Source organism: Mus caroli, unplaced genomic scaffold, assembly GCF_978045245.1.
Source record: "Mus caroli unplaced genomic scaffold, Mus_caroli_1 scaffold_16, whole genome shotgun sequence".
Classification (NCBI taxonomy): domain Eukaryota; kingdom Metazoa; phylum Chordata; class Mammalia; order Rodentia; family Muridae; genus Mus; species Mus caroli.
The window spans coordinates 28,280,031-28,303,878 of record NW_028227271.1 but is presented as its reverse complement, the minus strand read 5'-3'; the positions used below and the strand labels follow the sequence as shown (position 1 = coordinate 28,303,878).

The 23,848-nt window shown below is 49.6% G+C and overlaps 1 protein-coding gene across 2 annotated transcripts in view; it reads right to left on the bottom strand.

Moving 5' to 3' along the window:
• Zc3h3 (zinc finger CCCH-type containing 3) overlaps positions 1-23,848 on the bottom strand; it is an 86,472-nt gene that overhangs the window by 38,554 nt on the left and 24,070 nt on the right. For both annotated transcript variants that reach the window (XM_021184025.3, XM_085831508.1), the window contains one exon: positions 15,352-15,502. In XM_021184025.3, coding sequence (XP_021039684.1) covers positions 15,352-15,502 — 151 coding nt within the window. The remainder of the gene's footprint in view (positions 1-15,351; positions 15,503-23,848) is intronic.

The window sequence follows — 23,848 nt, the reverse complement described above, 5'->3', positions numbered from 1 at the left end:
CTTACCTCCATTTGTACACACATACACACACACACACACACACACACACACACACACACACTGTGAGATGCTACCACATACCAGCAGCATGGCTCCAATGAGAGAAGGGAGGAACTGCAACATTTGTGCTATAGTTGACTGTGCTGTGGAACAGGAGCATAGGAGCTAGTTGTCTTATATTCTAATCCCTTCATCCAACCCAAGGCTGAACTCCACACACATGAAGGTTCTCTGTCACCTAGACATGCCCAACAAGGCTAAGAGCAACTCTGGGGACAGATGCCAAGGCAAAAAGTAACCAAGACACCCATCAATAGGAAAATGGACAAGCCATGAGAGAAAGCGAATACCACACACAGCATCCTGGACAGCCTGAGGACCAGTGAGCGGTAAGGTGCCTGTCTCAGGTTACCCCACAGGATGCTGCAGCATGGTTGCTTCAACAACAGAAACATGCTTCCTCCTGAGGCCGAGAGGCCCAGCCCCAGGGGCTACCGACTGCTCTCAGGGGAGGCTGCCTTCCCTGGCTATAGAAGGCTCTTTCCCACTGTCCTCACCTGGCTTTTCTCAAGGTGTGCACCTGTGTCGCTTCCTTTTCTTATATGGCACCGGTAGGACTGGATTAGAGCTGAACATGTGTGACCCCCATTAATTTTACTCACACCCAGAGACCTCTTCTCCAAATTTGGTCACGTGAGGGTCAAGGGCTTTACCTTATGAATTCCGATGGAACACAATTCAATCCGCAGCAAGAGGCAAACAGGAGTAACTCTCTAGGCTGCTGTATGTTTCTAGTACCAGGGACAGCCCAGGACAGAGCCTTGGAGATCAGTGTTATAGGAAGCAGGTAGGTGGGTTTCTGGAGCTCAACAGAGCAGGGAAGGCTGTTCTACAGAAACGAATGCAGGGAGTCATAAGAGGCAGACTCCACGGCATAGAAAACAATTGGGCCTTCTGGCAAATGACCTTAAACAGAAAAGCAAAACTGAAACTGAGGTAAATGATGGAGATGACACCCTGACCTCTAACAGCATCCTGCAAATCCATGAGGAACAGGCAAGCTAGAAACACATGAATAATAAACAAGGCTGAAGAAAGAAACAAACCAAGACTCAGGAATCCTCACTTACAGGGACAGTGGCAAGCAAAGACAGAGCAGAGCAGCTCTGCAGGACATGTCCACCTCCCGCCTCCCAAACTACAACAGCCCTGTGCCGGACCCATACAATAAATAGTCCAGCCAATGACACTTGCCCTAGCTAAAGCCACTGTCATCAAATGAGAGTTCCTGTGGGAAGAGGACTGCGGGAACAACAATGAAGAAGAAATGTGACCCTAAAGTCAGACCTCAGGGGCACTCAGCTGCCAACCAAGCAGTGGAACGGTCCTCCTCCATGCAAATACCAGAGGACAGCACGGGGGTGCAATCATTCGCTCTAGCAGAACTCAGTCCTGTTCTGTCACTCCTAAAGATGACATACAAGGGTTATTCTAGAACCTCATGGCACTGTTGACCCACTCTGCCAGGATTACCCAGACCTAGGACAAACAAGAGCCAGGAGGGAAGGACTAAGTCGCACAACCAATCTCCCTGCAGCTGAGACACTTGAGACCATAGGTCAGGGCCGTCAGAGCTGTCCCTCACAGCTGCTGCTCAGGCTCCGTGGTTAAACCCTTACCCCGCCCAGGACCGACCTCCCTGACCCAAACATGGAGGGGAGGAGGGACCATAATTTATGCTCCCACCTATGCTTTATGGCTTTCTTAATTCAGCTCCTGCTACTATTAATGTAGTTAATGCTGAGATTATATCTATTTTCTGGCGTCAGGCAAAGATTTATTCAAGCCATTTTTCCGGTGGAGGCTCCCACGCTGTTAAATCAAGCACCTTGCCAATTAAGTGCTGACTTGGGAAGTGGACGCAATCTTAACAGGCATCCCACTGCAAATTACACAAGGGACTACAGCTCCAGGGAGGGGCAGTCAGCCACAAGCACCCTGCTGACTTGGGGAAAGCCCTCAAGAGCCTGGCCTGGTATTGGCAGTGGCTCAGCATGAGTTGGGGTCCCAACCTGCCCACATACCTGCAGGCTAACCCAGGGTACCTGGGCCTGCTCCTGATACAAAGAGGTCTCTCAAACTTCAACTCCAATCCATATACCAGGTCAATGTCACCAGCAAAACATACCTCAGGCCCCCATGAGCCTTAGCTGCCCAGGCAGCACATGAAGTACTAAAACTTCCAGCAGCCATAGCAAATGCTAGACAGGGAAGGGTGCAGTGGAGGACAGAAACCGAAGGGCCAAGTAGAAGGTGCTTCCTCAAGAGGCCTGTTCCTTAGGCGCAGGGTAGAGATAAGCTATCATCCAAATCAGCTACATCCCAAAACAGAGCATTATAAGAGCAATCTAGATGAGAGATGGGGAGGCAGGTGAAAGAGATGGAACAAAGAGGGGCCTCATGCTGACCTGAGAGCCCATGTCCCCTACACCCCATGAAGTACCATTTCCTCCTAGAAGTACTGTAATGACAGAGATGCCATCCCTGGCCACCCTCCTCCCCAGCATGATGCAATGGAGTCCTAGGGTAAGACCACCTGTATCCTAAGCGAGCACCTGGCAGGGAGCCCAAGAAATCGTGTGACCTCTTCAGATAGCAGCTACCATGAGAGCCTATCCCTGGAAATGCCAGTTTCTCGAGTTCTAAGGTAAGGCCACCACCCACCAGCCCCACCCCCGACCCAGGCATGAGGCTGAAGCCTGTTTTGAGGTAAGATCAGCTGGAGGATGATTTATGGGAAGTCAGATATGGTATTGATTATTTGAATGACAGTTTACTGCCACCTCTAAAAACAGGCTAAAAGAGGTATTTAAAACAGCATTTAAGGATGTAAGGCACCCAGGTGGCACTGAGTGACAAAGATACTCTGCTTCTCCCTGTTAGAAGAGCATCTCCAATTTTTCTGTGTATAAATGTCCAAAATTGTCTGTGTCTGCCCCTCAGCCTTAGGGCTCAGGCACCAACTGCAACTGCATATGGTTAGCATATGTGTTCCCTACGCTAAAGGAAAGCCTACAAGCCTTCTGAATGCCCCTTCTTACCAACCATCCACAGAGACATGAGAAGGATGTGCCTTCCAGCTCAGTCATTAAACAGTTCATGATGTAGTCTGTGGTTATGTTGTGGCAGAGCCTCACTGAGGTCCTCCTGGGTCCTGGTCCTCAGGATTTACCCACAATAGGAAGAGGGACGGCCATCCACAAACCAGAATGGGGTACGGCCCTTCCTGTCTGACTGTGATGTTCTTTACCATAGGCCTATCACAATAGATAGAACTTTAATCAATCACACAAGCCAACAAGAAGGGTAAAGAGGGCAGTCCCCTTTACACCCTCTGGAGCAGATTCTACCACATGGGGCTCAAGAACAGAAGCAAAACCCAGTGTTTTGGAAGCCAGCCCTGATCTGGAATCCACAAATTTCTCAGTAGGTACAAAGAAAATCCCATGACCCATTGCCCTAGCCTTCTGTCACCACCCTTACCCAAGAAGAGTGTCCATGTAAAATAGAGCTGTGGTAGCCTAGTCCCATTGGAAGGGAAAGCCCTGGGCTGCAAGGTTTCTACAGAAGGCTTGGATCCAAAGCAGCCTGGAGGAGGACCAAGGTGTGCCCACTTGAGCTACCCCTCAGGCCTGCACTCAAGGGAGCATCACCTGAGGCTACAGAACCCATGCATAGCAATCACTCCTCTGCTGGAAAGACATCAGCCTCCTTGAGCTGGCAGCATATTCTGGAGAGCATCTCCCAGTAGTGCACAGAGCCTCAGGGTCAGGCACAGTTTCACTCAGTCAAAGAAGCAAAAGTGAAGGCAAGAGGGAACATGTCACAGGGGGACATGTGCAAAGAGAAAGGAGGAAGAAAAGACAGCACATGCAACTGGCAGGCAGTCACAGAGCATACCAGACTGAGACTGAGTCAAGAGACACAGACATGACAAAGGCCAGCAGGAGAAAAAGCCCATGAGGGATGTCAGCACAGAGCCTGAGCAGGGAGAATGTGCACATTCTACCTTTGGATGGCTATTGTCCTACCACCTCCCATGCCCTCATGCTGGTCTATCTACCTTTAGTGCTTCACTAGAGGGACAAAGAGACCATGGATGACCAAGTGACACAGGGGAACAGATCACTGCTGCCTGCCCCTGCCTTCCTTCTGTCCCATAGGGCCTCAACACGGGATCATTCCAAGTTCAAGGCCCTAGGTCTCTGTCAAGAAGCCTCTTACCTTATACCTGTACCCCTAGCCTGGACCCCTTCCCTGTCTCTTCTCAGATGGTCACATCACAAACACTCTAGCCATGGCTTCCTAGCTCCGTGCCAGTAGCCCTGAAAGCCTGATGAAACAGCAGTGACAGTACTGGAAGAGGTTGTCATAGGGATATGTGACTCTGTGGGAAGAGGATCCTGTAGACTACAGCCCTGTCCTACTCTTCTGAGAGGCAGCTGAGGAACAACTCAGGCTCTGCTCCTCCTACCTGGGAGCACAGGAACACTGAAGTCGCCTAGGGAATTCTCATGTCCTGGTCATAGGGCCATTCCTGAGCTCACCCAGAGGCTATCACTCAGATGCGGAGTGACCAAGCAAAGGAACAGGCCTGAGTGCAGAAGCTCCAGCTGGCTTCCTGCTCTGAGGCCAGAGTCTAGGAGGGGGACCTGTGGGCAAAGCACAGTGGTTAGGTGCTGTTTGTCAGCACATGAAAGAACACAACAGTAGTACCAGCTCAGCCACCAGCAGCACCTGGGCCCTGGCACCCAAGAACTTCCTCCTCAGGGGCTCAGGCCTTAGTTTTGGCTCTGTCCCACCAGTTAGCAGGGTTGTGTTTAAAGATCTCTAAGAAGGGCTGGAGAGATAGCTAAGTGGTTATGAGAACTTGGTGCTCTTGTAGAGGACTAGAGTTCAATTTCTAGCACCTACATGGTGGTTCACAATGGTCTATAACTCTAGTTCCAGGGAATCTGATGCCCTATTTTGTTGTCTACAAGCACCAAACATGCAACTGATGCACAGGCAGGCAAAGCACCTTATACATAAATAAAAAGATCTCTAAGAAAAGTACCATCCTCCCTTCCTGAGAACTTTGCATCCCTCAGGCACATCCCAGCCTCGTGTTAGTCAGGGCTAGAAGCTGCCCCTCCAAGATGACTCTCCTGCCAGTCCCTCTCTGGAAGGCTTTGGAAGGGTGTGGGCCTCAGCTTCAGTGGAAGCAGCAGGTGTCCGGCTCAGGAGGATGCCACTCAGCCTTGCAATAGAGGACAAGAGCTCAAAGGCCTCCCTGCCTCAAACAGAAATAAATAACCAAGGATGCTTTGAAATGACTTCCAAATTAAGAGTTGCATCCGTGCTGTCAAGCCCCTGCTAGCAACTTCTGTGGCACCTTCCGTGCAAAAACGTATCTCAGCCCATTTATTAGAATGATGAAGGCAAAGGGATCTAAAAATTGCACTCCTTCCTTAATGAGCAGCCGAAGGGATCGGTAAGCATAATTTCAGAAGCCAGTAATATTTTATATAATCGCCGAGTGGTTTAAATTGAAAACCCCCAACTGAATCAATATTTACTGCATTGAAACGAAATGAATAGTAATAAGTCACTAAGCTCCCTGTCCTGTTTCATAAAATAAAAAATTATAAAAATGAGCACAGGCGCAGGGAGGCCATCACATTAACTTTTACAGCACTTGGGGAGCTGTAACCGCCTGTTCTCATAAAATAAAATTCTAAAAAACCTGCCAGAAGAGGCCTCCTCCAACACCACGTGGGGAAGCTTGTGGGGGCCAGAGCAGGAGGGGATGAAGGCTCCAGGACTCGTCTTCAAGAGCCTTCCCCTGGTCAAAAAGAATCCAGAGCTCTCCCGCTTCAGGCTGACAACACCTGGTGCTTGCTTAGCTCCTGCACAGAGGAGAGAAGAGCTACTTTGAATGCAACTTCTGTTCCCCACAGGCAATATCCTACTTTGGTTTCTTTACCTATGTCTTCAATTTCAATCCATCAGCTGGAATATAAGTGAGCAGTCAGACAGTGGCTACAGGGGTCCTCACAGATACACTCAGGCCTGCATCTCTAACCAGCCTAGGAAGGGACACGAGTGAGCTGACAGGGAATGGGACCCAGTAAATGTTCCTTGACGTATATGCATGGGATCGGGCTTAGAGCACAATGGTGTTAGCAGACAGCCTGCCTGCAAGGCAAGTGTGTGCAGGGTACACTGTGTGTATGTGCATGAGACAGGTGACAGGGAGCAGGTGGGACATACACAGGAGACAAGGACAAGAATGAGGTCCCTGAAGCCACAACCTTCTTGTTTCCTCAGCCTCAGCCAATCCGTGAGGCTGATGAAGGAAAGGGTTGGGGAAGGGAGAGACATGGTGCTGTAAAAAAAACCAAACAAACCTAAATGTACCCCTAAGCTTAAGAATGACCAAGCTTGAGTAAATGCTCAACATTATGGTCACCAGGGGATGCACAGTAAGACTGTCACACACTGAGAGTAGAAAACTGAACCAAAGCAAACCAAACCAAAACCCAATAATATCAGGTTTAAGGGAACAGAAAGGCTCTTACCCTTTGGAAGGAAGATGAGACAGTTTCATATAAACATGTGTCTTCCCCACATCCCAGCAATCCCCACTAGAGGAAAGGGAAGCCCAGGTGTGCACAGCTGCTCGGCAGCCTTCATTTACACCTCTCAAATGAGAATCAGCTCATGTTCACCCAGAGAGAATTCACATCAGTGTGGAATAAGCAACAGAATGTCGCTTGGCAGTAATGAAGTAAGTACAGAAGCTACAAAGATCGTGTAAACCAGATCCACTGCATTGTGCAAACAAAGTGAGGGACAGTCATATATTTGCCATTCCAAAAAAGTTAGTGAGGCCATAGGAAGAAGAGTTGGATGGGAGCTGCACTGGGCTTGGAGGTCCTGGAAGGGGCACGAGACTGACCCAGGCAGGGAACAGGACTGTGTCTCTGTACAGGCAAGCACTGTGCATATAGCATTCAGCAAGACTCACAGAGTCCTACATTTATATTTCTATATTTCACCACATGCCAAGAACAATGTGGAACTCTACTTAGTAAGCCTGCTTTTCTCAGTGCTTAATTGAAAGGATAAAACTTGCATTCTAGGCTTGAACAAATGAACATCCAGGCACAAGTAGATACTGAGGAGATCCAAGAGCAACACGGCATGCTGTGCTCACCCAGAACTAAATTGCATCGGACCCCATTACAGATGGTTGTGAGACACCATGTGGATGCTGGGAATTGAACTCAGGACCTCTGGAAGAACAGTCAGTGCTCTTAACCACTGAGCCATCTCTCCTGACCCAGAACTAATTTCAACACTACTAATATTTGGTCACAGGAGGCTTTCTACACACTGCAAAGACTGGTCAAGTGTTAGCATACCATAGGGGCAACGTTCTGTAAAGAAGTGACTGATTCAGGACTGTGGAAGGGGAAGTCCAGGGTGAACCCGGAGCACCTTCATCTCACTGAAAGTCAGTATCCAGGGAATGAGGAGGCTGCTGAGAAACCCAAGCCAGTCTGAAGGATAAAGCTGACTGAGGACCAAAATAAATCATGATAGAAATAGATTGCAGCCTACTTAACAGGGTGAGTTCAAGATCACACCATTATAAACAAACAATCCTACACAACGAGGGGTCACTACTTACAGGCAGAGTTCCATCAACCCATCATCAGAATGAAGGAAGGACTGGAAAGTCACTAACAGTCCAGATGATTGGGGAGCAACAACTCAACAGGGGGCATGAGTCTGCCAAGTTTTCACAATCTCCTACCAACGGATCAGAGCCACATACACAGCACAGGCTGGCCAAAAGCTCATGGCCCATGTGGCTCCTCCACTGAGCAAGCCCAGAACACATAAGAACCTCTACAACATTCCTGCCCAACAGCAAATCTACACCCTAATTCCAAAGAGACATCAAAAAAGCCCAGTAAAGGGCATTCCCCACAACACCCGAGCCTTTACTCTCCAAGTACATGACCACAAAGACCAGGTCAGCCCTAGACATCCCTCCTGCCTAGAGACTTCTGCAGGACCACAAAGACAGTCCTTCAGGACCAGTCCAAAAAGCACAAAGGCAATGCAGTAGTAAAATGGGCAAAATGAAAATAATTGGGAGACTTGGGTAAAGAATATTAGAGTTCTATATTATTTCTGTGCCTTTTCTCTAAGTATAAAACATATCAAAATAAAAAAGTTATTCAAAGAAACTAAAAGTAAGGAGCTAGTTAGGAAAAAGCACGTGAGCCATGAACTAAAGGTGACTCCTCGCTCCCTTGTCTGGGCACTACTGACACAGAACAAGGAGGAGGCAGCCTGTGCTCCACTGGGAGCAGAGGCAAGGAACAGATTCAGAGAGGCTGCAGCCCAGGCCCAGCAGCTGTGGTTTCCGTCCTACTGTCAGCCGTCTACAGGCCACTAACCAGACCCAGTGGGCAGTGCATAGATGCCAGCAGGGTCCTGCATAGGATGGTGGCTACATTAAGCCCATACACAGATATTATATCCACCATTGTCACTGTGCAGCAAGAGCTGGGACTGGGCAGCTGGCTTGCCATAGCCAGGCCTTCTTGACCCCTCCAGGGCCCCATATTAACTCTCTAAAGCCAGACTCCTCTACTACAGACCCAGCTGAGCATCTGCACTGGGACTTCGCTGGCCTCCACATGGGCTCCCTAGCATCTCCCAGTCTGGCCTGTGCCATTTCCCTACCAAGAAGCCTCTGCTTTGCCTGTGATTTTTCATCCATCAACAGGCACCATGGTCCTGAGAGCTGTAGCCTAGCTGTTTCCTCTCAGCCTAGGAATGATGAGCTGTTCAGGCTGACTTCTGCTGGGCTGTAGCTTCCTAGTAGGCAGGGGCCTTCAGGGATTACTGAGTGAGGGAACACAAGCAATGATAAAAAGAGCACGGCAGAATCCACCTGACCTTTAAGTCAGGCTGTCAGGCACTTCCCAGCACAGTTCCTTAGCAGAGAGCAGTCACCCACCTGTGGCCTGCCTACAACACCCACTTAAGGGAGCTTAGAAGAAAAGTCAGGAAGACCCTGACCCGAGCCACAACACCCACACAGTCAACAAGTAAAACATGGTGCCAATCAGGTAAATAACCCCAACCCTCATGATCACCATTCTATGCTGCTGACCAGAGCCAGTTCCCCCAGAACCACAGTCCTGGCCTTGGTTAGTCAGGAAACCTCTCTCTAGGCTCAGGGTTACCGTACCTAGGATCTCCTGGCCTGAGGTAACAATCTTTGCATACATGTAATCCAACGCCTCCCAGTCATTCCCAATACTGACACTAAGGTGAGGAAAGGGAGTTGGGAGTAGTGACTTCCGGGATAAACGATAATCCTTCTAACTACTGTACCCACTCTCTGCAGCACCACCACAGGGGTCTTCTTTTGTTACCACCTCTCTTAACACCCATGCTATACGGACTGAGCACTCTCTTTTGTTACCACCTCTCTTAACACCCATGCTATACGGACTGAGCACTCTCTTTTGTTACCACCTCTCTTAACACCCATGCTATACGGACTGAGCACTCTCTTTTGTTACCACCTCTCTTAACACCCATGCTATACGGACTGAGCACTCTCTTTTGTTACCACCTCTCTTAACACCCATGCTATACGGACTGAGCACTCATGCAGGAGTATCAGGCACAGAGTGAGTCTCAGAGCCACTTGTCCTAGCATGGCCTAGGCTGAAAGAACAGTCAGAGGGGACCAGCTCTGCTCTTGGGGGAGGTGGGCTATCTTGAGTGGCCCTACCTTTATCCCCACCCCAGCCAGAACTAGGGATGCTGTTCACCTGCACAGCCAGGGGGACAACCACATAGAAGGGTTTGCATCAGTGCTGCCTCATTGGCAAGTTGCTCCTCGCCTGTGGAGGGAATGATGCCTATGCTCATATCCCATGATACCCAACACTGAGTTGGCCCAGGAGCAGACCCCTGGGTCCGGCCTTGCATACCAGCCTCTTTCATCTTAGCATTCTAAATTCTTCTCCAGGCCACAGAAAGGCCCTGCTGCTGTGGCCTGTGCTGTCCTTGCCCTAACTCCTGGAAGCCTTACTTTCAGATGGGTCTTCCCTAAGACCAATCTTCAACCTAGCATTTTAGGCAGATTTCAAGGCCTCAGTGTGTCCTAACAGTGTCTATTCACAAAACCTCATGTCTCATTTGTCCATGTTCCTGACTGCCATTTCCACTAGGACCTGGGTCCCAACAGGCTCCTAACCTAATATACCCTTATCTCCTTGGCAACTCAGAGCATCAGTATGAACAGGACCCCATACTTAGCTGAACTAGGCCCTGTGTAAACACCCAAAGGGCTGTTCAAGACCAGGCAGAGGATGAGGATGAAAGCAATCTGGAGAAGGGAGCACTGGCCTTGTAAGGAGTCACTCTAAGCACCTCTCACTACTGCACTCCCTGGGAGTGTAGGAATCTATGGGAACTCCAGCACTAGCTGATAGTGGACCCTCCCTTCCATGGACAGAATGGCTGTGCCCTTCAAACTTCCATGCTGCAGCCCTAGCTTTAAGAAACGCCATTTGGAGGTAGGGCTTCTGAGAGGCTACTCAGAGTCAGATCAAGAATCAAGGCCCTCAGGATGGGATGCAGGTCCTCTAAGTGAAAAGACCAAGTAAATGTTCATGAGCTCTCCTCCCTTAGATGAACAAGTCCCCCAGGAAGCCAAGAGCCCTTATCAGCCTCCACAATCTGTCTTCACCACAATCTGGTCTCAGATTTTGACCTCCAGAAAAGAGAGGCAAATACACATGCCTCTAAGCCATACACATGGTGGCAGTTTGTTGTGGCAGCCTTGGCAGTCACAAGACAGTACCCTGCACAGAGAGCAAGCAGGAGGCAGAACAGGGCAACTGCCGGTAGCCAGGCTAGTGGGTGGAGCTGCTCATTAAGGAAACACATGGAGACAGAGCAGAGGAACCAGCCGTGCAGTTGGAGATGCCTCCCGTTCTTGGCTGAATCCTCTTTAATGAGACGTCACTTTGGAGAAGCGTTTCAGAGCCTTTCAAAATCTTGGCCTAAACCTCGTCAAACTACACAGAGATTACTTAAGATTTACCGCACAGGCACAAAATAAAATAAAATAAGGCAGCCCAGCAGGCAGCAGCAGCTCTGTGACAGGGCCATTTGTAGTCGGCCTGGAAAAGCCGCTCGATTCATCTGCTTAAGCACAGTGGCTTCTGTTTATTTCGCACTTTCATGTCAAATGAATTTGGTGAAACAAAAAAAGTGACAGGCAGTTTAGGGATATAAGTCACATCAGCTTCAGTTCAGATTAATGAACTTGCTGAAAGCCACAAGGACACAGGCAAATCCACAAATCTTAGGGAAAAAAAACCCCACCTGCCATACAGATGTGTGCCTCTGTTCTGGGATGGCTTCTCTCTGAGACCCCACTCAATTTCTGCCCCTGCACCTTAGACTCTAGGCCGGAACAGCATCTTTTATGTGACTTGGGCTGGTTCCGGGCCTGAAACCCCTGCGGGAAAGCCCTATGCCAAGACATCAGTATTCTCCAAGGCTCAAGAATTGCTCTGGGAGGGTGATGCAGGGCCAAGACAAGAGTGTGTAGTGGGGGCTCCCAGAGCCCTGGACTGAACTAACTGAACAATGTTCCATCCTGCTGGCTCCCCTGGGCAGGAGCTGAACAGCACATTCACCAGAAAGCCTCAGAGCTGAGCCAATAGCCATTGCCAAATACCCAAAGAAGACAGAGATCAGTACCACAGACACTACCCTCAAAGTCAGAGTCCTGTACCAGAAGGGACCTTCTGTCACAGGCTGCTATGCACTCACCTAGCCAGGACAACAGGTGAGCTTGCCAACCACAGCCTCAATGGGCATGGCCATCTTCACAGACCCTGAATGGGAATACTTCAATGTTCTAGGGCTTTGCTCAGCAGCCTCCCAGCCTTCTGTCTGGACAGAGACAAGCACTGACAAACCAAAACCATCTGAGGCCATGAGCTGACGCCCAGCATGTCCAGCCCCGCATATGCCTGCAGCAGAAGGAAGACCCACTTCCCTCTTCCCCTGTGACTATTCTGTAAGTATAAGCCTGCCAGGTTCTCATGGCCTTAGAGTAAGATCACCTCATACCATGGCAGTTCCCCTACAGTGCCACCTTCGGCTCCAAGGAAAGGATGTATAGAACTTCTCAGAAGGGAACAAGATGGTCACTCCTGCTCTTTCCCAAAATAGAAGCATTGCAAACAGCCCAGGATGCCAGAGACCTCCTGCCTTCTCAGGAAAGCAGGGAGAGAAGAGCATAGACAGGAGGCCCCAGGAGGTGGCAGGGAGGCCTTGTGCAAATAAATCATGGCATTGCCAGCTTGCCCACTTCATCACCCTGGTGACCTAAGGAGGGCAGAGATGTAACCAAGCTACCTGGCTGTCAGGTGGCACAGTGCTCAGCCCCATCACTGAGAAGTCCTGCTTAGGATGAGAGCACAACAGGTTGTTGTCTGGGCTTTTGAAGACCTGCCTGAACCCTGGAGCTTCTCTGCCACTCACTACCCATGTGTTCTGTACCCACTACCTACTGTCCCGTTTCTTATACTTCAGATATACTTCTTATAAATAATGCCAACTCAAGGGCAGATTAGAAACTGAGGTTTCAAGTAAGAAGTGGCTTACCCAGCCAAGGTCCTTTAGCAATGATCAGGAGTGGCCAAATCTCTAACCACAGTTATCTGCAAAGAATGAGAAGACTCCATCTCATGCCCATGCTTAGCCACCCCATCACATGTGCTTACCAGTCTCCAACTCTTCCATCAAAACTTCTAAGACTGCTAGGGCTATCTACCAGAGTAGGGACAATGCCCTCCCTCCCAGGGGAGTAGACAACTATAGGACCAGTAAATAGCACTGCAGCAGTCGTTAGTCTGCAGTGGCTTGAATCCAACACCATCCCAACCCCTCCTATCACACAAGGAAACCCAAGAAGCCTTCAGGGTGAGCTGCATGGAAGCAAGCCTGCTGAATAATCACTGTGGCCCCTGGCTCTGACAGGGCACAGGCAGCAAGAAGGCAGGTACCAACTTACCACTGGCCCTAAAGACAGGCTCCATCTGCTGCTTCAATAAGCCAAGCCCAAGTGTATGCATCTGACAATAGCAGGTCAGGCAGCTGGCTGGCAGCCACTCTGCTGAGCAGGCAGCTACACCAGGGCATGGATGACCTTGGGTGAGGGAAGCCTAACCTGCTAGCCATTCTCTCTAGGGTCTCCTGAGAATTGTACCCCTAAGCTTAGTCCCTTTCCTAGCCCTAAGCACAGAATTCATGACCCCCAAGAGTTTCAAATATCTGGCAAAGGATTAAAAATGACCAGGGTGAGTGGTCAGGAAAAAGTGGAAGGACCCCTTTACATATCTTCAACAACTGTATCCAAGTTGAAGTGTGCCTGGGTGCAGAGAGAGCATTGAGGCCTGGCATCCACAACAGCTAGCCAGCACAGCAAACACATGAATTCAGTCCAGGCAGGCACCCACAGCTGTGGGACTTGAGCCATCAAAAGGCAATATCCACCCCACCTCCTGCCCACCCACACAGTTGAAGCACACCAGGTACCACCTTGGCAGAACAGGAAGTTTAAAGAGAAGAGCCCAGTTGACTTGGTGTTCTTTACTGCCTAGACTTCATAAGAGACCATGTTACATGCCTGCTGACTGTGCACCCCTAATCTGCAACAAACACCTCCCTTTTCCCAGACTCAGCCCCCTGGAGCCAAGGTAGGAGTCTCTACATAGTAACTCCTTTAGAGCCCTCCTAGGAGGCCCAATTGCACTGAAACTTGGAACCTGCTTGGCTCTCCAGGGTCGGAGGGAAAAGATGGCTGGGTCTCCTAGCAGCCTTACCTTGGGCCCCATCCATGCCCTACCAGAGGAGGGATGCAGGCCTAATGCCGGCTGCAGGAGGGGGAGGTTCTCACCAGCTGAGAATCAATAAATCTGAACCTCATTCATGATGATCTGGGGCTCTTATTAAGTAAATTAATTTAAGTTAATTTAGCTCGATCATGACTCCCGATCACAGTGATTTAGTGAGGGGGAAATTGCATTAGGAAAGGCCATGCTCACCAGATAGAGGAACGGAAGAAAATTAGATCCACTTAGCAATGTGAATTAATATGGAAATAGCAGGTGTAAATTTAACCTTATCGAGAGAGTAAAAATTATCTTCATAAATTTGTAGAAATAGCCCCCAAGATGCGTATAAATCTATTTAAAACAAAAATATTACAAAAAGTGCAGTAAAATTAATTTAAAATATACTTCCAGCTATTGCCTCCAGAAAAGTCGGCAACAGGGCCAAACCTGGTGTGGCCAGTGGTAAGGAAAGAGGCTGGTGGGCCTTGGACATACAAGCTAAGCCAGGCAGGACTGTCCACACAGCATGATATACCTCTGGTGTTGGCCTCGGCCCTGGAATGCTCTGAGTAGCAGCAGGAACAACAACCAAGCAGTATATGGAGGGCGGCAGGCCGTGAAATGCACTGTTCTGCAAATAGGCCTAGCCAGAGTCTCCAGACCCAAATCTCCCCCCAGGACCACGCTCTCCCCCTTCCTGCTCCCTACCTACCCACTGGGATGCCACCCCTCACTGTGGCTGGAAGTAGGACACCTCCACCTAAAATAAGAGAGGGGTGGGGACCAATGTCCTAAAAGACCCAGCCTTCTCCTGGGACCCAGAGAGAGCCCCAAGAATGCCAGACACATGGCTGCTGTCTGACACAGCAAGGCCAGTGCACTCTGAGGGAAGACTGTGTGAGACAGCTTAGATAGAGTAATGAGGAACCTACATCACCATTCTTGACAGTTAACATGTTGACAGTTTTCAGACAGGGTGCTCAGGGCCTGGCTTCTCTCAGCAGGATATCCATGGGCAGCTCATAGTAGGGGACCCAAATATCTTGGGGGCAGCTGTTTCCACGGTGCCTGTGGTCCCACCAATTAGTAGGCGTGCTGATATCAGCAGTGGACATATGCACACACGTACCTTTGTAAACATGCAATATAAGCAAGTTGGCCATGTGTATGGTATATAAACTGCTAAACAAATGAAAAAATAAAATCAAGCTGTTTGCTACCCAAGATGTTGTCCCCCTAGCAGTTCCTTGAGGGAAGCTAAGATCCTATAGCCCAAAGGCCTCAATCTTCAGTCCTCAATGTCCAGACAGTGAGCACAGTACGCAGATTTGCAGTAGCCTAGACAAGTTCTTCCTACCTGGATAATGGGATGCGCCGGGCCCGCCAGGAGGGTAGAGATGAGGGGAAGGATGGAGCACCGAAGGAAGAGCTTGGGGTCTTCTTAACAATGCGGTAGCGGGTCTTGATCACCTTATTGGAGGGTGGAATCCCCATGTGCACACTGGAAGCTGCAATAAAAACCCAGGCTTAGCATAGGTCAGCAAGAGTTAGCAGGGCCCTAGGGCCCAAGGCTATCCTCTGAGTTACAGGAATTCTATCACACCCTGCCTCCAGCCTCACTCCTTACACACACAGATGTCCCCTTAGCCTGGCAGAGGCTTTAGGAGGTAGCAAGTATGACTTCCAGGAGAGCCTAGAACATCCTCACACCTACCAAAACAAGTTGGAGACACTGCATGACTGCTCCCAGTGAGAGCAGAAGCCTATCAAGTGAGCCCTGGGCAACAGGGAGGCTTCACAAGTGAGAGTCCATATCAGGAAACCCCAGACTCCTAACTCCAGGGTCAGTCCCAGAGGCCAGAGCAGACAGCCCTGCATGGGAGGGGCAGCAGAACACACAGGTCCTCTCCAGTACCTCCCAACAGCAAGCCCAGACAGATTTATGTACTTAATCACTGTTTTCATAACATTCTGTGCAGTGATGTCCACGATGGCTTTTTCTTGCTGAATGTTTCTTGCAATTAGCAGGGATCTGTTTTGCCCGAGTTCCCTTCCACTTGATAGCCAGCAATTTCTCCATAGCTTCAAGGAACACGCCTAATTGCCCGACTTTCATAATGTACAGCTCTAACTGCCCAGATAATTAAAGCTAACACGGCCGCCTCTCATGGCTGCTCCCCTCTGACATGAGACTCAGGGCCCTAAACAGAGCCGAGACAAACACAGCCAGGTGGTCTGACTCCCTTCAGTCTGTGCCTAACTCCCTCCAGCCCTAGGAACCCTCAAAGACACTTGTCTGTCCCTGCTTAGTATTCAGGCTATGAGTAGCTCTGAGTGACCAGCAGCAACTGTGACAGATCCTGAGAGTAATATGCTGGAGATCAGCAGCGCTCCCACATTTCAGTTTCCTGAGGTAGCGCCTCAGCCACACAGCCTCTGGGAAGGCCAGGGAAAAGAAGAACTCACATGCCCACCATGCCCACCATGCCCACCATGCCCACACCACAACTGCCCTTCCTCATTTAGATATGTGCAAGAGCCTCCCCACCACTGGACACTGACTGCCCCACTTGCAGAGGAGTTACAGCTTCAACCATGGATTACTGAATGTGTCAGGGTCACTTGGTCAAAGCCCTCTGGGTTGTGTTGGGGTTGAGTATCCCTCAGAGTGACAGTTCAAGAGTTATCTGGGGCTGGTGAGATGGCTCAGTGGGTAAGAGCACCCGACTGCTCTTCCGAAGGTCAGGAGTTCAAATCCCAGCAACCACATGGTGGCTCACAACCATCTGTAACGAGATCTGGCGCCCTCTTCTGGAGTGTCTGAAGACAGCTACAGTGTACTTACATATAATAAATATATAAATCTTTAAAAAAAAAAAAAAGAACGAGGACATCCTGAGTTTTAAAAAAAAAAAAAAAAAAGAGTTATCTGGTTCCAGAGAATAGAGGCAGATGCCAGCCAAAGCAATGCCATTGCAGCATCTAGAGAACTCACCCCAAACACATCTTCCACCTGCCATTGTGCCCTCATCAACAGTTTCTCTCTTCTTTTCTTATTAAATATAAAATATCAGAAAGAGTGCATTACGTTTATTTCCTTACTTATGCAGGTGACTGCACACATGCACATGTGCCACATCACCCGTGTGAGGTCAGAAAACAACTTATAGGAGTCTCCTTACAACCACGTGGGTCCCAGGGATCAAATTCAGGTCCTCACATTTGGCAGCAAGTGCCTTTACCCACTGGTCCATCTTACCAGCCTCCTGGCTTTCTCTTTTTCCTCCCCCTTCTGCTTCTCTCTGTTCCCATCTTGGTCTGTCTCAAGGAGACCAAGGGGAAAACAGGAGTTCAGGAACCAAAGCCAGAGGCTACATTAGAGTGGGAAAGATGATTCAGCAGTTAACAGCACACACTACTCTGCGAGAGGACCTACGCTTGGTCTCCAGCACCCATACCAGGCAGCTCACAACCACCCATGACTCCAGCTCCAGAGAATCTGATGCCCTTTCTTGCCCTTCATAGGCACCTGCACTAATATGTACATACCCAAACATACACAGACACACACAGATACACAGACACACACCACAACACAAAACATCTTTAATTCCAGCACTCAGGAAGCAGGGGCAAAGGTAAGCAGATCCCTGAGTTCAAGGCTACCCTGGTCTAATAGTGAGTTCTAGACCAGTCATAACTGCATAAGTGAGTCCATCTCTCAAAAAAACAAAATAAATAATACATCCAAGAGAAGCTGCATTACCTAAAATTCTGTGATCCTATCTGAGTTACCAGAGTGAACCTGCAACTCTGAGACCGTCCTGTAACTCCGCATGTTTTAAGACACAGGGGAGTCTGGTATATAGTGGATATGAATAAAAAAAGTTTGTTGAGTTGAATTTTCAAGGTCTTAGAAGCAAGTAGAGGCCACCAATCAATCAATACATGCTTGTTTCAACTAAGAGCTCAAGAATGCAGGCATCCTCACTGTCAATAACCCCAACATGATCTCACTGCCTGTAAGCCCAGCCCAAGGCTCCCTGCTTCCTCCTGAGATGAGAAAGTAGCCTACTGGAACCATTTTTTCCTTACATGGGCCAGCTGGGCTACCCGAAGCCAGCATTCCCAATAGACAGGGGGGAGTCAATCAGAGCAACACTTAGGTTCAACGCGTTTGCTCCCCATGCTAAAGTTCCCCATTAAAACGGCTACGGGGCCCCCAATTAGTAGCTGGTAACTCCTTCTGCTCCAACCCGGCTCATGAGTCTCCTGAGGCTCCATAGCTACTGAGACACAAATCCTAAATTCTCTCACAGCTCAGAGCCACGAAGCTTGGTGAGAGCAGCAGCTTGGACTGGGCTGTTCTGGAACCTAATATCCCCTCTGACAGCCTGGATCAGATCAAAAACAGCTCTGTTCCTATTCCTTGGCCATCTTTTCGGATAAAAAAACTTCTCTTATCCTGCTTCCTCTAGGAAGCACTACACCCCGCTGCCCATAGGGCTGGATTCTAGAAAGGATTCCCCTCTATGCAGCGCTCAGAACAGTCAGCACTTGAGTGGCAGTGGCTTCTCACCCCTCCTGCTAGCAAACCTAGGGTTAAATTTCTTCACTAACTTCCTGCATTTCACGTAGTGTCCAACTGTCATGCCAAGAAAATACAAGGTAACAACTCTTGATTCACTGACCTTGGATTACTGTAAAGCAAGGTGGGGTATTTTCTCACAACCTCACACCTACCATGGTCCCAAGGGATGGTCCTCCCATGAGAGTGAAATTATTTGAGGGGTTCACAAACAGGACTATGAAGCCCATGTCACCCAATAGTTAGTTGGGCAGCATCCCCCTAGTCTGGCCCCAAACTACTCACAGTCCCTGGCCTTTTCCAAATGGACAGCTTAGATATATTTATAACAATGACCCTGGAGACACAAGGCAAATTGTCAGGCAGATGGGCTACAGGAAGGAAAAACCTCAGTTGCAGTAGCCAGCAGGAGAAAGAGTTTCTAAGACTGTGCTTAGCACACAGGGACCAGTCAGGCTTAAAAGAGGATGGGCCCTCCCTCCCATCAGGGATGGCCAGGGGGTAAAGACTTAGAGCTACTGGGCAGCCAGACTGACTGTCAGGAACAGCCTCAGCCCTCCTCCCAGAGGACACAGGTGGGGGCAGCCCACCCCGCCTTGCTGGCTGAAGGGTTTTGTGTAGATAATCATGTTATTTAGATAGGATGTTGGTTTAATTCCCTTCATTACAGACTCCCAGGGCTGTAATTTTTTTTCTCCGCATGATGTATCCCCTGTGGCACGCTTCACTCAAATCAAGCCCCTTGCGCCTTTATTGCCTACGCTGCCCTAGCTGTGTTATCAGGCCCACACATGCAGCCCTCTCCGCCCGCCGTCCAGAGGTCACTTCTAATGACTAATCGAACTCATTAGCTTTCCTAATTAAAAACTTTACTACCGCAATGGAAGACAAACTACAAAAAAACTGCTGGCATCATATTTGAATGGGATATGAGCCCCATCTATCAGCAGGGCTCCAGCTCCTGTCCAAGACTGAACCTTCTGGCTGTGAGGTTCAACACCCTCACTTCCAGGCTGGGGGCTGGTCAGGGGCAGCTCAAGGTTTGTACCCTCATCCAGGGACATACTATCAGGAGGGAAGGAGACCACTGAGCCAGGAAGTCTGGACAGCCCTAAGTGGATAGCCAGAGGAGGGGCCTAGGGTCAGTACTGCCCGGAAGTACTGCTCTCATCCTAGGGAGCTCCACCACGGACGGCAGGAGCTGAGAAGCGGTTCAGACTTTTATGGAACTTCGGAGGGAAATGACTAGGAAGAAAATAAGTTGCTAATTTCACAACCAGTTAATAAATAGGATGATAGAAGAATTAGCATTTTGGGCAAAGAAATGCCTAAGGCAACCCAGGAACCTAAGCTGCTTCCCCACCTCTTGGTCTAGCCAGCTGAGTCACGGTGAGTGTCCTCACCACAAAAGTCACACAACTCCCTTCAGGGAAAGGGAGGACGCGTAAGTGGAACCTTGCCCCCCCCCACACACACACACACACACCCACACACACAGGAGCAGAGAGCAGAGAGCAAAAGAGTTCTGAGCATGTCTAAGAGCAGTATCCCCTTAGCTGGGGCCCCAGAAACAGGCAGGTAAAACAGCACAGCTTCTATGGAGGTGGCTAACACAGGGCAGTAGGAATCAGCACAGAGCAGAGCTCTGGCTTAAGAACAACTCCTTCCACTCCAGTCCAGTGATGGGGTCAGCTAAGGAAGAGGTCAGAGACGGGCACCTGAACACTGAATGGCCAGAGTCAGCCTGACAGAAGAATATGACCCTGATGACGGGGACGGAACTCTGAAAATGTCTCCAAGTTCTTGACAGCAGAGATGCTTGGGAACAGGCAGGTAGGGGTCAGATCCACTGGAATACTACAGCACTGCAGGATGAGTGAGGAGAGGGCAGAGACACGAGGTTTTCTGGGGCTGGCTTCTCAGAGCTGTTAGAGTACTGCCCAGGTTGAGGACCCTTCATGGTAGAGGACAGGGGACCAGGCCATAGGACTGAGGGTATCTTGCCCAGTCAGGCTCTCTGTCCCTAATTCTGTATGATTCAACTTTCTTCCTATATTGCCTAATCTGCTTTTTATCAACAGCTACACTGACACGTCTTCAATATCTTCAGACTGTCTATACTCTTCACAGGCTGATGACAACTCTAAGAAGTCATCATGGATTAGCCCTTCCAGAAGCCACATTGATTTCCACTCTGCTCCATAAACCATGCTCCCTTCCCATCCAGCTCACCAGCTACATGTCCTGTCTGTCCATCAATAGCATCTTCTTCCATGGTCCCCTCAGGATCAGCATGGGCATTCCCTAACCAACTCACAGTGGCACTAGTCAGTGATGGTTGTCTAAAGGGTCTTTCCCCTGTCTTGAGGTACAAGCTCAGGGCTAGCTCAGGATCTGTCTTGGTGCACCTGGCCTGAAAGAATGAGCATGAGGCAGAGGAGAGCAGTCAGCAGGAACCAGCCTGACCCCTTCTCTAGCATACACAGGTGGCAGTGAGCTACAAGAGCCCTCAGGGACATGTTGACAAAGATAGGGCTACGCCTATCACCTTGGCCTGGCAAGTGCTCCCTAATGATGTGAACCAAGACTAGTACAGGCCTTCCTGCCCACCCAATCACCTTTAAGTCCTTCTCTTCTCCCTCTGCATTGTTCTTGCTGTCCTATATAGTTCAAAAGCTGAGCATGAGTCCCCACAACTACTGAAGGGCTCCAGAGCCCTCCCAGGAGAGCAGACTTCTCACAATTAATTGCCTAATTAGTTGTGTTACAATAGATGGTGCTCCAGTGCCATATGTACACACAGCAACAGAAGACAGGAAACATCATTCCAGACACTATAGAGCAACTTTTGAACCTGGTTCTAAAGGAGCAGGAGTAGCCATGGATTAGTCACAGGCCAGGACTGAAGAAGGGTCAGGACTTCAAGAAGCAGGGATAGTCCTAGACAGTGGTACCCTAATCGCAGAGGGAGGGAGGGAGGGAGGGAGAGGGAGAGGGAGGGAGGGAGGGAGAGGGAGAGGGAGAGGGAGGGAGGGGGAGGGGGAGGGGAAGGGGGGAGAGAGAGACAGAAACAGACAAACAGACAGAGACTAATTGCCAAAAATGAGAGCATACTGGCTGGGTACTCAGCAATACCTGACAAGTTAGGACCCTTTCTAAAGCCTGAAAGTTCAACTCATGTGACAGTGTCCCATCCCTCCTGCTATGGGCTAGGAAATGGCTGAAGGGCAAAGGTCCAGCAGTGGAGGGGGCAGGAATGGATCCCTTGCCTGTCTGGGATGAACAAGATCCAGAGAGACATCATCTGAGCTTGGCAGCATCTGAGCAGACTCTCAGCAGCTGAGACAGCACAGTGGGAAAGGGACACCGTCTTATCCCATCCAATTCCACTTCTCAGAGGCCCTTGTCTCTTCTGCTGCAGTCAGCAGGTGCCCTAGGGGACACCAGTCCTCTCCAACAACTCCTCTCCCTCCACGACTCCTGCAGAAAGGCTACATGCTACACATAGAAGGCATAAGAGGCCAACACTCAGGTCTGACTCTGTAGAGCCAGTACTGTGCACCCTGCCGGCACAAGGCCCTGTCAGCCTCTTCACCAACAACTGCTGAATTGCACTCTTGGGAAAATGGCCACAAAATTCTAAACAGAACATGCAGCATACATTTCTGAAAGGCCTCTGCTCCTACATTTAAAACCGTGACGTACATCTGAGCTGTCTGCAAACCCCACGAGCCTGGGGACACAGTGCCCACTAGTGCAGCAGGAGGGAGCAGAGGCAGTGTCAGCAGGACTTTCTGTCTCTTACAAAAAAGCAGGGCAGGCAAGAGCTCTCTGGAGTGAGAAGGCTCTTCCCGGCTTAAGCAGGCATGACCTAACCTGTAAGGCCTGGGCTTTGGGGCCTGAGATATACAACACTGCAGTCTACACTGTAGCCGGGTAGCATAGTCAGTGACCAGAGCTTAGGGACAGAGCAAGACTTAACCAAAGTGAGGACTGGAAAAGCTGCCACTTCCTGACCACAGGAAATCACCTCAACCCACAGCTCTTCACTCTTGGGGAATCTGAAACCAGAACCATGTATGTGTGCAAGTTTTAGTCCCTGAAGTAGCTGAAAGGCAAACAAGGTAGGCTCTGGCACACCTGTGTCATAATGGAGAGAAAGGATCCTCAGGAGACTATTCTCCTTGCGGATCCCTAAGCCATCTAAATCCATCCCACCCTTCCCATGAGACTCTGGCTCAGGACCATTTCTCTCCTATTTCTGCCATAACAATGATCGCTTAGAACCAAAGCCCAGAGTCAAATGCTGCATCTCAGGCTATGCCTCTGCTCCTCACCTCCCAGTGCCAAATTCTGGCTGTTCCACATAGATTGCCTTCAGCACACACATGCAAAACACACACACACACACAAATTTCCTTTTTTCTTAGCTCAGTAGTATGATAGCCATAGCTCCTCCACAAGACAAAACTAAAACTCCAGTTTTCACCCTAACAGCTTTTCTTCAGTTTCTGTGCCACCAAGTTACTAGAGCTGAGACATCCTGCACTGGGCTACAAAGGAAAGAACAGCTCCCACAGAGCCTAGCCCTGAAGCCCTGAGCTCATGCTTGGGAGGACACCGGGGAGGAACATCTGAGTATGGCATCAATAGCCAGGTTCCTAGTGACACCAGGTAACATCAAAGACCGATCACACAGTCTCCCAGGCCAGAAGCACAGAGGCTCCTTTGTGTGTCTTTCTCCAATCTTTCTGATCCCTGACCATCTCCATCATCACCTCTCCTCTACGTAAAAAAGGAGGGGTTGGAGGAAAGGAGGTGAGAAGAAGGGGGTAGGAGGAAGAAGGAGAGGAAGCTACCATCAGGATGTAAAGTAAATTAAAAAAAAAAAAAATGCAGCCAGGCTTGGCTGTTTCAGTGTGTGGCTTCTGCTTCTAGAGAGCTGAGGCATGTCACCAGGTCCCATTCACTCTCTACCCAGTAATAATTCCCTCCACTGGACCATGGGTGCATAAAGCTATCATGGCTTCCTCTCCCTCCTCCTTCCAGCTATCAGTTCACACCTCTATATACCCAGACAACATAAGGGCCAGTCCTTGGCAGAGTCCCAAGAGTGTCCATTGGATCCTGACCCTACCTGACCTACTAGAAGTATAAATGTGTCTGCTGGTCCTTCACACCTAGCTAAGAAGTTCTAACGGCTTTTCTTTTTCAGGCACCAAGGATAGAATATGTGTTGCCTCTAGCCCTCAGTCACGGCAGCCAG